At 30.8% G+C, this 12,121-nt stretch overlaps 2 protein-coding genes across 2 annotated transcripts; both read right to left on the reverse strand.

Moving 5' to 3' along the window:
* Positions 1-156: 156 nt before the first annotated feature.
* Positions 157-3,517, reverse strand: LOC106414350 (monocopper oxidase-like protein SKS2). Its single transcript, XM_013855019.3, has 9 exons — positions 2,950-3,517; positions 2,419-2,528; positions 2,057-2,327; positions 1,829-1,964; positions 1,392-1,758; positions 939-1,307; positions 771-849; positions 477-676; positions 157-385 (listed from the first exon to the last, which is right to left on the reverse strand). Exons 1-9 carry the CDS (start codon positions 3,103-3,105, stop codon positions 280-282), a joined length of 1,794 nt encoding a protein of 597 aa, XP_013710473.2. The 5' UTR covers positions 3,106-3,517; the 3' UTR covers positions 157-279.
* A 2,458-nt stretch (positions 3,518-5,975) lies between these two features.
* LOC125585416 (4-substituted benzoates-glutamate ligase GH3.12) lies at positions 5,976-11,060 on the reverse strand. The gene is made up of 4 exons (XM_048754431.1): positions 8,997-11,060; positions 8,787-8,888; positions 7,919-8,700; positions 5,976-7,835 (listed from the first exon to the last, which is right to left on the reverse strand). Exons 1-4 carry the CDS (start codon positions 9,281-9,283, stop codon positions 7,273-7,275), a joined length of 1,734 nt encoding a protein of 577 aa, XP_048610388.1. The 5' UTR covers positions 9,284-11,060; the 3' UTR covers positions 5,976-7,272.
* Positions 11,061-12,121: the final 1,061 nt, after the last annotated feature.

Genomic DNA, 12,121 nt, shown 5'->3' on the forward strand with positions numbered 1-12,121 from the left:
CCGAATATAATTTCATTATGCTTATTATGAATAAAGTATATACTCATACCGAACAGGACGAGACTTTTGTTTTGTCCATCTCTACTTTTAAGCATTGCTTAGTAATTGTAGAAATAATGTAGAAGACACAAACTACAATGCTTTAGACACAAAGCAAGCCAATCTGAAGTTATTTCGGATAATGAGAAGTACATAAACAAACAATCAATGAAATCAAAGAAGAAGAAAAAAGAAGCCCAACAGTTTGTATCATACAATTTCACCAATGAGAGATCAGATCTAACAGAAAAATACTGGAACCAAGGCGAGCAGAACCATCACCAAGCTGAAAACTAGATTCCACTTTCCATTTAATATTGATGTTGCAGAGCTATGGATCTGGTCCCTGCAGGAGATAACCAAAGAGAAGAGTGCTTAGGATATTCAGATCATCATCAAAGGTGATATGAGAGGAAATGAGAGGTCAGTGTGCTTACTTCTGCATGCTCTTGAGAGCACCACAGTAAAGAGCATTTCCAGGCTGATCCATTTCTGTGCTACCGTTCTCCTCGGGGTTTATGATTCGCATGTATGTTTCTTGGCCAAGATACCATCTGTCAAGATTCTGAACTCTGATGTTCCAAACTCCGGCATTATCGAGGGAAAGAAGTACTGCAGTCCATGCCCCTGGGTAAACCTGAAGCAAAACATTAAAACAAAAACAAAACATGTAAGTAAACCTCCTGACAAAATTTACCATACAGAGAGACAGATTGCAAATGTGAATCAACCTCAACCGTGCTTCTTGATGCTGCATCCCAATTATTATAAGAGCCTTTTTTGTCTTCAGTCCAGTTACCAAAGTCCATCCTGGAACACCAGATTTTAAAAAGTCAAGTCAGAGCAACTAAAACTGTTAAAAAAATGTAAATAAAGAAAGTATGTCATGATTTTCTTACGCAACAACGTAAAACGAGTATCCATCAATATGGAAGCTCTGGACTTTGGTGTCATTGTTCTGGAAGATAATTTGAATAAAGCCTTTGTATGTCGCGTTGATGATAGAACTCTCCAAACGTGGAGGTATATTGTCAGCAGGTCTCTCTGGGAAATCCAGTTTATAAACTCCGTTCACTTTATGCTTATCCGCAAGCCTCATGGGCGTGATTGGGTTCAGAAATGAAATCCCATTAAGCGTAGCATGAACTGACCCATTGATTTTGGTTGGAGGCATACTCCTCAAGATGTATGTGTCTGTGATGTTTATCTCTCCGTAGTGATATGATCCCTGCGGATTTGGACGAGCACCACTTGCAGTTGTGTTTTGCCTGCACATGAAAAAAAGATCAAGTTTACATGTAAACGTCTAAGTTTAAAATATCCATTTGCTTGAAGGGGTGTTGTAGACATACCTTATGGCTCTTTGTTGGTTCATTACAGACCAAGGTTGAGAAACATCAGTCGCTGGAACTGGAAGAGGACCAGAAGCCTGTCCTTTGGAATTGGAATAATGGAGAACGCCAACACCTGTGACTCTTTGCCACGCTGTTTCATTGACAAACCTTGCACTCGCCACAATGTAGTAGTCACTTGAGGCGTTTTGGTCCATGGTGACCAAGAATGAATAAGACTGTCCCACATGGATATCGAAATCGGTGAAGTTTGTTTGCAAGTTGTAGTGACCCTCAGTTTCAACTAAGAGCATTTTGTGGTTCTGAATCCTGAAGTTCAAGCTTGTCGAGGTACCAACATTGTGAACACGGATCCTGTATGTTTTCCCTGCAACAATGTAACACGGATGAATAAAAAAAAACTACTCAGACAATAGAGAACTCTCAAAGATATTAACCTGGATCAACATTAATGGTTTCATACTGGATTCCATCAGGTACACTGCTAGTGTACTTGTAAGGACCTTTCCCATTGATGAGGACTCCATCAGGCATCCCAAGTTCTTCACCAGAGTCAAGTACACCCCTTAAAGCCTATGAAGCAACAAAGTTTTCACCGATGTAATAAAACCGTTGGAACATATAATAAAAAGTGAATAAACACCACACCAATTGGGTGGACTTACTGTATGGTTCTGAGTATACCAATCGCCAATCATAAAGCTGATTTCGCCATCTGGCTCATTGAACGGGATAGGAATACGATCCCGGTTATTGATTATGATTGGTCCAAAACCACCAGAAGCTCTCTGAAGGTTAAGTGAGGGGAAATAGAAAAAACTTCCGATTTGATCTTTCACTTGAAAGCTGTAAGTGAAGTTCCAGTTCGGAGGGATGGGACAGTTTGTGCCAAGAACACCGTCTTGCCACGATTCACCCCGCATCTCGATCCCATTCCTTAACAGAATTGTTCAAGCAAGACACAATGTTAGTAAACTCTGTTGCACTGAATCAGAGAAGAAGAGATAAGAATGTTAATAATGATCACCAGGTGAATAGAAAAGGCTCATCCAAACGATTGAAAACATTAACATCAACATTGTAGTTTGTGGTCACATTAATCACAGGGCCTGGAAATTTCCCATTGATAGCTATAACCTGCAAGGAACAATATCTATTAACACTGTGGATGTAATTACATTTTTTTTTTTTTTTCTGAATGACTAAGACGTTCAGGCTCATAGGCTCCTACCATCCCCTAGAGCCAATTACATATTCATCATAAAAATCAACCAACATTCAATGATTGTTGCCTTTGATCGAATATCAAAGATAAAATAGTGATTCTGTAACATAATCTGATACGATAAACTGAAAACGAAGCAAATCATCTTTCCTTATGAAAACGCGTAAGAGGAAGAAATTACAATGAAATTAAAAGTTTTTTTTGTGGAACTAATTTGTCGCAGTAAAATAAATGTGACTGATATGACAAGAGCCATATAGTTTTTAACAAGTTTAATAGTGAAAAGCTGCACTAGAGAGAACGAAAACCCGTATATAATAAGCTAAACGAAACCTGTTGAGGAACGCCGAGAGGAGAAGCAGTGATGTACGAGACTTCAAACACGTAGGAGACGGAAGGATCGCCGGCTAGAGAAAATCCACAGAGAAGAGCCAAGGAAAAGAGGAAAGGGAATGTAGTAAACCGCGAGAAGAAATAAGCAGCCGCCATTTTTATGATGTGGCTTAGGTAAGGAGGATAGGTTTCGCTTATGCTTCGTTGATCTTCTTCCTCTACGAAGAGAACATTACCGAGAAGAAAAAGAAGATGAAGAGTGTGCACTTTGTGAAACTGCTTCTCTGGCAAATGATGATTTTATTTTCTTCTTTCTGTATTAGTCCATAAACGCGTTTTTAATCTTACTGGTTAACCGGTCCGTATAACTTGTCAATTATTCATATCTTGTCTATATAGAAGTGGTTGTGAAATTGGATAACTTACTCAAAACGTAATGATTCTCTTAGATTTTTGTTTACCTTTTCTTTATTTTTTTTGATTATATACCATATGTGTTACCATCTTGTTAATTGTTGTTGGTTGAGTAAAGCATTCATTTCTTTAACTATGTGATCTATCTATACTATTATTTAACAAATAATTTTGCTTATCTATCGTGGTTTCTATAATTTTAGGCTATGTTGTTAGTTTTAATAAACAACTAGATCTTGATTCGCACAACCGTTGTGCGGATCTTTTTTAATACTAAAATATTTCAGGTTATGCAATAAAATATATCAATAAATTATATAATTTGGTGTTATATATTATCTAATTTTATAATAATATTTGTGCGGCTAATAATATTGTTACTATAAAGTTTATAATTTTTGTAATTTTGTAACAATATTTAATTTAATTAATCACTATATACCAAATTCTCTATTATGTAGGTTTAACTTAATTTAATTTCCAAATATATTTCAAATTTAGAAATAAAAAAAATTTATGTAAATTAGTATTGTTACATAATAATGTTTTCAAAATAAAACAAAAATTATTTAAATCAGTATTGTTACATAATAGAGAATTTGATATATAGTGATTAATTAAACTAATTTAGTATAGTTGTTTAGATAATAAACCGAATTGGTTAATAACAGTTGACCAAAGTCTTATATATAAGATATGAATAAAAATCAAATGTTTCATCTATGAAGAGATGTGTAAATTAATTGTATTACATGGTAAAAGCATTTAAAGGTTTGATTTCTAAGCGGTCTAAATTAAAAAAAAAAATCACATATGAAAATAAGTCATAATTTATGTGCTAAATAGATAAGATATTTTTTATTTTAAATCAGAAATCAGAAATAGAAATGAATATTTATTTTTAAAAGCATCTTTTAAAATATTTCTTAAATTTAACTTTGAAAAATAAATCAATTTAATTTTTTTATTATCATTAAAATATTATTAAAAGTATTTTATATAACTATTAATTTTTGTTTACAATTAAAACTAAACTAAAATTTAGTTTCTAATTATAGTTTGTGATAACTAAAATTGTAGTTAACTAATTTAGAAAATATTTTTAAAAATATATTTAAAATATTTTGTTAGACATTTACTTAAGATATTTTATTAGTATTTCAAATAAAAATAAAAATATTAAAAGATATTATAATGAAGTTATGTAAAAGTTAATAATTTTTGTAAAGATGGTCCAAATAAAAAAATCACGCATAAAAGAAGTCATAACTTCTATTTTAATAGTATAGATTTCAGCATTTTATTTATACTCGAAATAATTTACTTTGAAGTCACTGGTTTTAATAAACATTTTATTGATTTATTTAGTGATTTTTCATTATATTTGAAATAATTTATCTGTTTAAGAAGTGATTTTTTTTTCTGATTTTAAATGTTTTTCATGACTTTAGGCGGAGTCATTAGTTCAATAAACAATTTTAATGATTTATTTGATGATTTTTTCATTATATTTGAAATAATTAATAAAGAGATATTAAAAAATTTATACGACTATTTAAAATATGATTTTGATGTTTTGTCATGTTCTCGATGATTTTAGGTTGAGTCATTAGTTTTAATAAACAATTTTAGTGATTTATTTGATGATTTTTCATTATATTCAAAATATTTAATAAAGGGATATTAAGAAACTATAGCGATAATATAATAATTATTTTTTCTTAAATTATATTTATATACATAATTGTCATTATATTATCTATGAACAATACATGTTTACTCTTTTTGTTTTATGTGCCATAATTTCAAAAATCTAAATTATTGATAATATACGATGTTTATTGGTTACTGTTATTTTATTGATATTTTATGAGTTTTAACTATTTCTAATTTCTAATGCTTTCAGTGCCAATGAGATTATTTTCAATCCACAACTCTGAGAAGTCTTTTATTTTAACTCCAGTTTGTTTAATGATTGGTTTGGTTGTTACTAGAGAAAATTTTGGTTTAGATCCAAACATATATCTCTTAAATAAAAAGATAAAGAACATCAATTAATACATTAATTAGATAGTGAAGTTAGATAATTTACATTATCATTTTAAAATATTTATAAAATTATGAACTTAGATTGGTTTGATTATTACAAGAGAATTTATTAAATAAAAAATATAGGAAAAGTTGAATACATCCCCTAGTCCCTAAACATCATTTGAGAAGTGATCATTTGTCATCACCATAATTTTGAAAAAAATGATGACGCGGCATACTAATAATGAAGACATGTCTTGAAATTAATTATGACATTGACATTTAAATTTAGTGTTGATTTATATTTTTGGTAAGTTTTTATATGGTAATAAATCATAGATTATCATTGATATATAGGAAATAATATAATAAAAGAAATAAAATATAATAACATTTACAATTTTCGAAATATTATTTAATTCTATTTTTATAATTATATAATTTTTATTACTAAAACAATTTTTCTAAATGAAAATCGAAAATTATGTTTCAAACTATTTTATAATTTTTTAATATTTTTTAATATTTATTTATATATTTATTAGAATCCTGAATTTCACATTCCAAAAACCCTATCTCACCCTCAACTCTAAACCATAAGTCTATATTAGTTAATCCTATAGATATAAATATATTTTATCCTTCGTTAAAAGTAAGGATAAAAGTGGTTAATGTAAATATGAAAAGTAATACTATGAATATTGTATTTATGGCAGTTTCCCAAAGAAAAATCATGTTATAGCAACCCAAAAATATATATTTATTTATATATCACATATTACGTCTTATCCACTCATAAGTATTTTAAAACATAAAAATAATATTATCATTGGTTATCTAGTTTTTGTTCCTCTTTATTTTCACCCAATAATTTAAACTTAATTGATTTATAATAAAATAATTTAAAATAAAAATGATACTAACACTTAGTATTTTTAATGATCTATAAATAAATACTAGTTTCATTTCATTTGGATATAGAATATTAAAAATGTCAATTTTTTCCTATAATTTCTATTTTACTAATATTAATTATGAACTTAATTATGTCATTTCATATTTGTTTAAAAAATATTATGTAAATATTATTTTCTGAAAATAGTAAAGAATAAAAATATAAAATAAAAATTATTAAAACTATGTCATTTTAAAATATTTACTTTAATTACAGTCCATTTTGAATTAATATATAGCTATTAAGTTACATAAATAAGAATATAGGTTGTAGTGTTGAATTTTCTTAAACAAAACCATTGTAGAGACAAAATTTGTATATGTGTTGAATTAATAGGTGGAAGAAAGAGAAGATGATGTGGATTGTGAAAAAATGTAAATTAGAATGTTGAATTTATACAACTATTGTACATAGCCTTAGTGACGGTGATTGTAGAGATGACAAGCAAAATTTGAAAAATTATTTCTTAAATTATATGTCTAGGTGATTTTTGGTTGTCTTAAGTAAATTCTTGAAAATACATTGAAACATGATGAGCACACGCATTCTATTTCAACATCTCGTGTGATGTCAGGATATTTTCGATATTGTTTTCACTCACTCACTCACTCCATTTTCTTCATGCTCAATAACAGAAGTGTGTGTGTGGCAAATTTAATCTTTCAAAATGGAATATATATCAAAGCGCTACATTTTATATCTTTTTCTCTTTTGTGTTTCTTAAAGTTTTGCACTTTGTGTAATCTCTATGAAAAACTATATGACATCAGTCATTGTGATCGGGTTTTATTAATAAAATACTAGTTATATGAAAAGTATACTTCAAAATAAGATTGAAAAGCATGAGTTTTGTCTCCTCTCATGGTATTTTCCACAAACTTTATTTCAACGCATGCAAAATGATAAAAATCATGACGAAAAGTCTAAAGAAAGGGAACCTTATCGGTAAAGAACCTAGATCGAACTTTTTCTTCTAAGATCGCTAATGCCTCGGAAGATTTGATGCAAATGGGTGTCTTGTATTGAGTTGAAGAAGCACCTTGGGTAATGAAAAACTCCATAAGAGAATCGAAAGTTCCTTGTTGCACCACCCTTATCTCTAGAGCTCCAATTGATCCGTCTTTGCTCCTAAATTCTTTGTAAAAATTGTTCAAGGACTCTTCCACCACGTAACAACATTCTACTAAAACCTTGTTATCAATTTCAGCAATGTCATTGTTGTATTTTCCTTTGAGTTCCCAGTACAGAACATAATGACCGGGAGTAGTAGATACATCAGCATAGCTTGTAAAGTCAATCAACATCAAATTTGATGATTCAAGAACCATCTTTGCATGTGTCACCGCATTTAAAAGATCTTCATCTGTAGTTATCTCCAAATGAACGCTCAGAACCAAATTTCCTCTCCGCACAAACCTAAACTGAGGTGCACTATTGTAAAATCCAGTCACTTGTAAAACATCACCCATCTTATGTCTGTGTAGGCCTAGCAAAAAAGAAACAATATTAATATCTTAGTTGAGATGATAATATATATATACATTTTCTCCACGTAAACATTTGACTAACCAGAATGATTTGTGACCAACGGCTCGTAATGGCTCCCTAACTTGACATCCACAAGATCAACAATTTCTACTTTGTCACCCGCGTCAACAAGTAAGAACTCGAAATATGAGAAGTTAGGCATAAATGTGTATGACACGTCTTGTGGTTTGCACAAAGGATTCATGTTAATCCCAAACATAGTTTCCGAAGAAACATAACTTGAAGAAATCAAAGGCAGATTGTTAGAGTAAAACTTTAATGTTGGGATGTGCTGAGCCATTTGGCCTGTCGCAATGCTTTCGATGAATTTGGTTTTAGGCCAAAGTCTTGGAATTATACCTTCCCATGATTTTTGGTTGCATTCATTTTCGATGAGATCAGCCAATTCAGGATTAGGTTCTCCAAGGATCTTTGATACAGAATCCCTACAGCTAATATCAGTGATCCATTCGCTAAGATGACCACAACGGATATTAGTGCAAATTTCTTTCCAAAATTTTTCAAGAAAAGTAATTGCACGGACCAAGATAGAAACAAAGGCGGCACCAACCTTCACAACCTCGTCTCTTTGAACTATACCACACAGGAGATGACAATACAAACTCTGTTTGTTGTCTGAACACAATATGACTTCGTCAGGACTTGTGAATGACCAATGCCAATATGATGGTCGGTTCTTGAAGTAATCACTCTTGAAGAAGCTCGTCGTCGCAGACGAAGCTGGCAAACCAGAGGGAGTATTCTGCTCTGGTGTACAAAAGTTAAACACCATTCCCTTTCCATGCTCAAGACCATCGATATGCCTATGAATCCAAAAGAATAATTTATCATATAATTTACAAATACATTATTGTTTACTAAAACAAGACACACATGTTTCCATTATTACTTGGTTATAACGAGCGAGCGGTAAAAATAGATGAATTTCAAGTTTTCCAAGTATTTGTTGTTACGAGGAAACATCTTCCGTTTTCCTCCAGAAGTTCCGGAACTACAATAAAAAAAACTAGAGAATTAAGACTCTCAAACATAAGTTTGATCACATAAATAATTAATCAGTTGCCAGTGGGTAAAGTTGCTTTATACAACAAGAGACTACCTTAGTAGGAAACCGGTAATGGGTTTCCCAGAAATAACATCAAAGGGCTCTCCATTTGCAACACGGTCGATATAAAGCTTTACATCTTCGTATGTCGTCACGGGAACGTTTTTTTTAAAAAGCTCCTTATCAGAACTCCCATGGAGAAAACGCCTAAGATACTCAGTTCCAGCATTAAGTGTGAGTATCTCCTCCAATACATTGTCTTGTACTTGCTTCACATTGGACGCCAACTCTTCCAAAACATTCTCGTCTAATTTGTCGCAGAGATCAGAGCACAAACTCATATTTGGTTCTCTTAGCTTAGCTCACCTGAAACCAAAAAGTTGCACACTCGGCTCACAATATTATTGAGTTGTACGTACAAGTTGGTAGTTAGTGAAACCGCTCAGCATAATAGGGAATGCCATAAATATTGATATAGTGCTAATTTATGTGAGTAAAAAAACAAACAAACCTTCTATTTGTATGGCGTTTTCAGCCAATTTGATATTTGGCTGTGCCGTAACTCTCTGATTTGAGTCACGTCAATGGCAATATCCAAACATGGCTTGGCCTTCTTATATAGTGATTATTAACTATTATTTTAAAATTTTGAATCTCTCAACTTTAACACATGACACTGACCACATGTCGACTAATAAGCTCTTACTAATGAATCGTTAGAAAAATAATAGTTATGTATATTCAAATCTTAATTTTCAGACAAAATCATATAAATAAATATGTACAATCACATAGCTTGTGAAGAACGTTCAATGTTTATTAAAATATTTCAACGATAAAAAGGCTGAAGCCGGAAACACTATTTTATTTGTGTAACTAGATTATACTAAAAGTTAGTTACTCTTTGCCTTCTTCTCAACTAATTTTTTTATATATTATTCACACATATTAAAAATATAATAAATATTTATAATTAGTTTTTTTATCATGTGTTTTTAATAAATATTAACCAATAGTATTCAATTAATTTAAATATTTTCAATTAATGTTCTTAAAAATATATACAAAAATGTAAATAAAATTGAAACAAAATAAAAATCTAAAAATCCTATTTTATGAATGGAGGAAGCTGAGGGAATACATTTTAGGAAAACGTGTGAAATGATACGGAAGATATGGTAAGCTAACAAAATATGCTTTTTGTTTGTACGGGACTAAAGTGATTTGTGTGAGCGTGAGAGAAGACCATCATTAACTCCAATCTCTTAATTGGAGTTCTTAATTTCGGATAAGAGATATCTCTTAATTTTTTTTAGATTTGAACTAAGAAAAGTTAAGAACCGTCTCTTAAATAAGAAATATAAGAGTTGTCTTTTAGTCGAAAAGTGTAAAAAGAAAAACAAAAAAATATCAAATCATGAGTTAAGAAATCCGGCTAAGAGACCGGGTTAATCATGCCGTAGATCAAGTCCCCAAGCACCAACCTATGACCTATCTTTACGTAAGGCGCACGTTTGAACGAATGCACGTGTCTCCACTCTGGCTCACATTTCACATTTGTAAATATACTTAGTAATCTGAAATATATGCAGTTTCCCATGAAGAAAAGTCTCGTAATCTTTTGAAAAATGGAGCTACACCTCGTTAATCCGGATTATTATGCTTAATCAGTTATATACTGTCTAATGGTGTCGCCTAGTATTAACTTACAGAATCAAATTCTCATAATTGTGCATGTGGGACTTTCAGGTGTTGACGGGTTTCAGATATGGCCCGGGTTTTATTGAACAAATTGCAATTGTATAATTGTATCTTCATACCAAAGCATGTCTAGTAAAAGTTATAAAATACTTTTATGTACCATCTTTTTGATAAAGGTTATTTATTCAAATGCATGAAAAAAATACAAAGCAATGACCTTTTGTAACTTTAAAGCAATGAGTTTTTGGATCATATACAAAGTTTGGAAAATTAGTATAGATGAAGAAGGGAACATAACATTTTAAACCATGAATTTGGTTAAAATTAGCACTTTAAACATTTCATTTGGACATTTAAAACTTCAAACAGTAAAACTAATTTTAGTAACAGATTAAACCTTGAAACTAAGTTGTTTATTCATCACATCAATAGTATGATCGATTATGTTCATTTCCTGGTAAAAAAGAATGATTTACTTTTACAAAATTATTAGTAATTAATCAACAAAATTAGTAAAATAAAATTAAAATAATTTAAAATCAACTATAATAAAAAGAATTCAAATAAAAAATAATAATTCAAATAAATTAAAAACTTAAAAATGAAGGTTACTGTAATTTTAAACAAACCAGAAATTCAAATTTTTTAAAATTAATTAAATTTTGTATTTTAAACCTGTTGGCAAAAGTTTTCTTTTTGACAACGAAAGACCACTCTATTACTCAAACTTTGAAGTGACACATGTAACTATATCGGAATAGAAACCAACAAATAACAGTTTCTTATGGGATAATCTTGCAATTCTAGCTAAAGAATCCACAATTACATTATGAGATCAATGAATATAGATAAGCTTGAAATGATGAAATATCCTTTGCAAAACTGTTATCTCTTTTAGCTCCGTAGAAAAATTTGGCCACACTAGACGCTTCCCAATCTTTGTTAACAATGTTTTCAATATGGTTCAAAACCTGGTAGGCAGAGAGTGACAAAGCATGTTTTACATTGCACAGCTTAGAGTTTCTAGCTCTGAATGCAACGTTGATTCTCTCGTTCTTTGATTTATGGTACCCATAAGTTGGATTTTTCCGGATGTATCCTTCAAGACCCATCAACAACTAATTGCGATGTAGGGTTCCAAAAACCATCCACCAGACATATATTATGTAAGCATATGACTTGTGAATAAATAGTATATGGGATTTGTTCAGAAACTGAAACTGATGAATTTGCCTCACACCATGCTAAGCATTCTTTTTCCGCATGTCTGATAAGTTATGTGGATATCTGTCGATTCTTCTGAATAACTTATCATTTCTGGCTTTCCATAAGTACCATATTTTACCCAAAGATAAGGATTTCCATCAATGTCAGGGTCTTCAATACTAATTTTTCGCCAGCAAAAAAATAGTAAATATTGGCATAGACACTTAGACTAGGAAAATATTCAGATGCGAATGTGTTTTTGATAATGCTCA

Source organism: Brassica napus, chromosome A2, assembly GCF_020379485.1.
Source record: "Brassica napus cultivar Da-Ae chromosome A2, Da-Ae, whole genome shotgun sequence".
NCBI lineage: Eukaryota > Viridiplantae > Streptophyta > Magnoliopsida > Brassicales > Brassicaceae > Brassica > Brassica napus.

Excerpts from the sequence above, each read along its gene's own strand:
- LOC125585416 (XM_048754431.1), bottom strand. The coding sequence starts at position 9,283 with ATGAGTTTGTGCTCTGATCTCTGCGACAAATTAGACGAGAATGTTTTG. Across the intron at positions 8,889-8,996 it reads ATTACCGGTTTCCTACTAAG|TTCCGGAACTTCTGGAGGAA; the intron begins GTAGTCTCTTGT and ends TTTTTATTGTAG. Across the intron at positions 8,701-8,786 it reads CGCTCGCTCGTTATAACCAA|GCATATCGATGGTCTTGAGC; the intron begins GTAATAATGGAA and ends TTGGATTCATAG.
- LOC106414350 (XM_013855019.3), bottom strand. The coding sequence starts at position 3,105 with ATGGCGGCTGCTTATTTCTTCTCGCGGTTTACTACATTCCCTTTCCTC. Across the intron at positions 1,965-2,056 it reads GGTATACTCAGAACCATACA|GCTTTAAGGGGTGTACTTGA; the intron begins GTAAGTCCACCC and ends GTTGCTTCATAG. Across the intron at positions 677-770 it reads CATCAAGAAGCACGGTTGAG|GTTTACCCAGGGGCATGGAC; the intron begins GTTGATTCACAT and ends GTTTTGCTTCAG.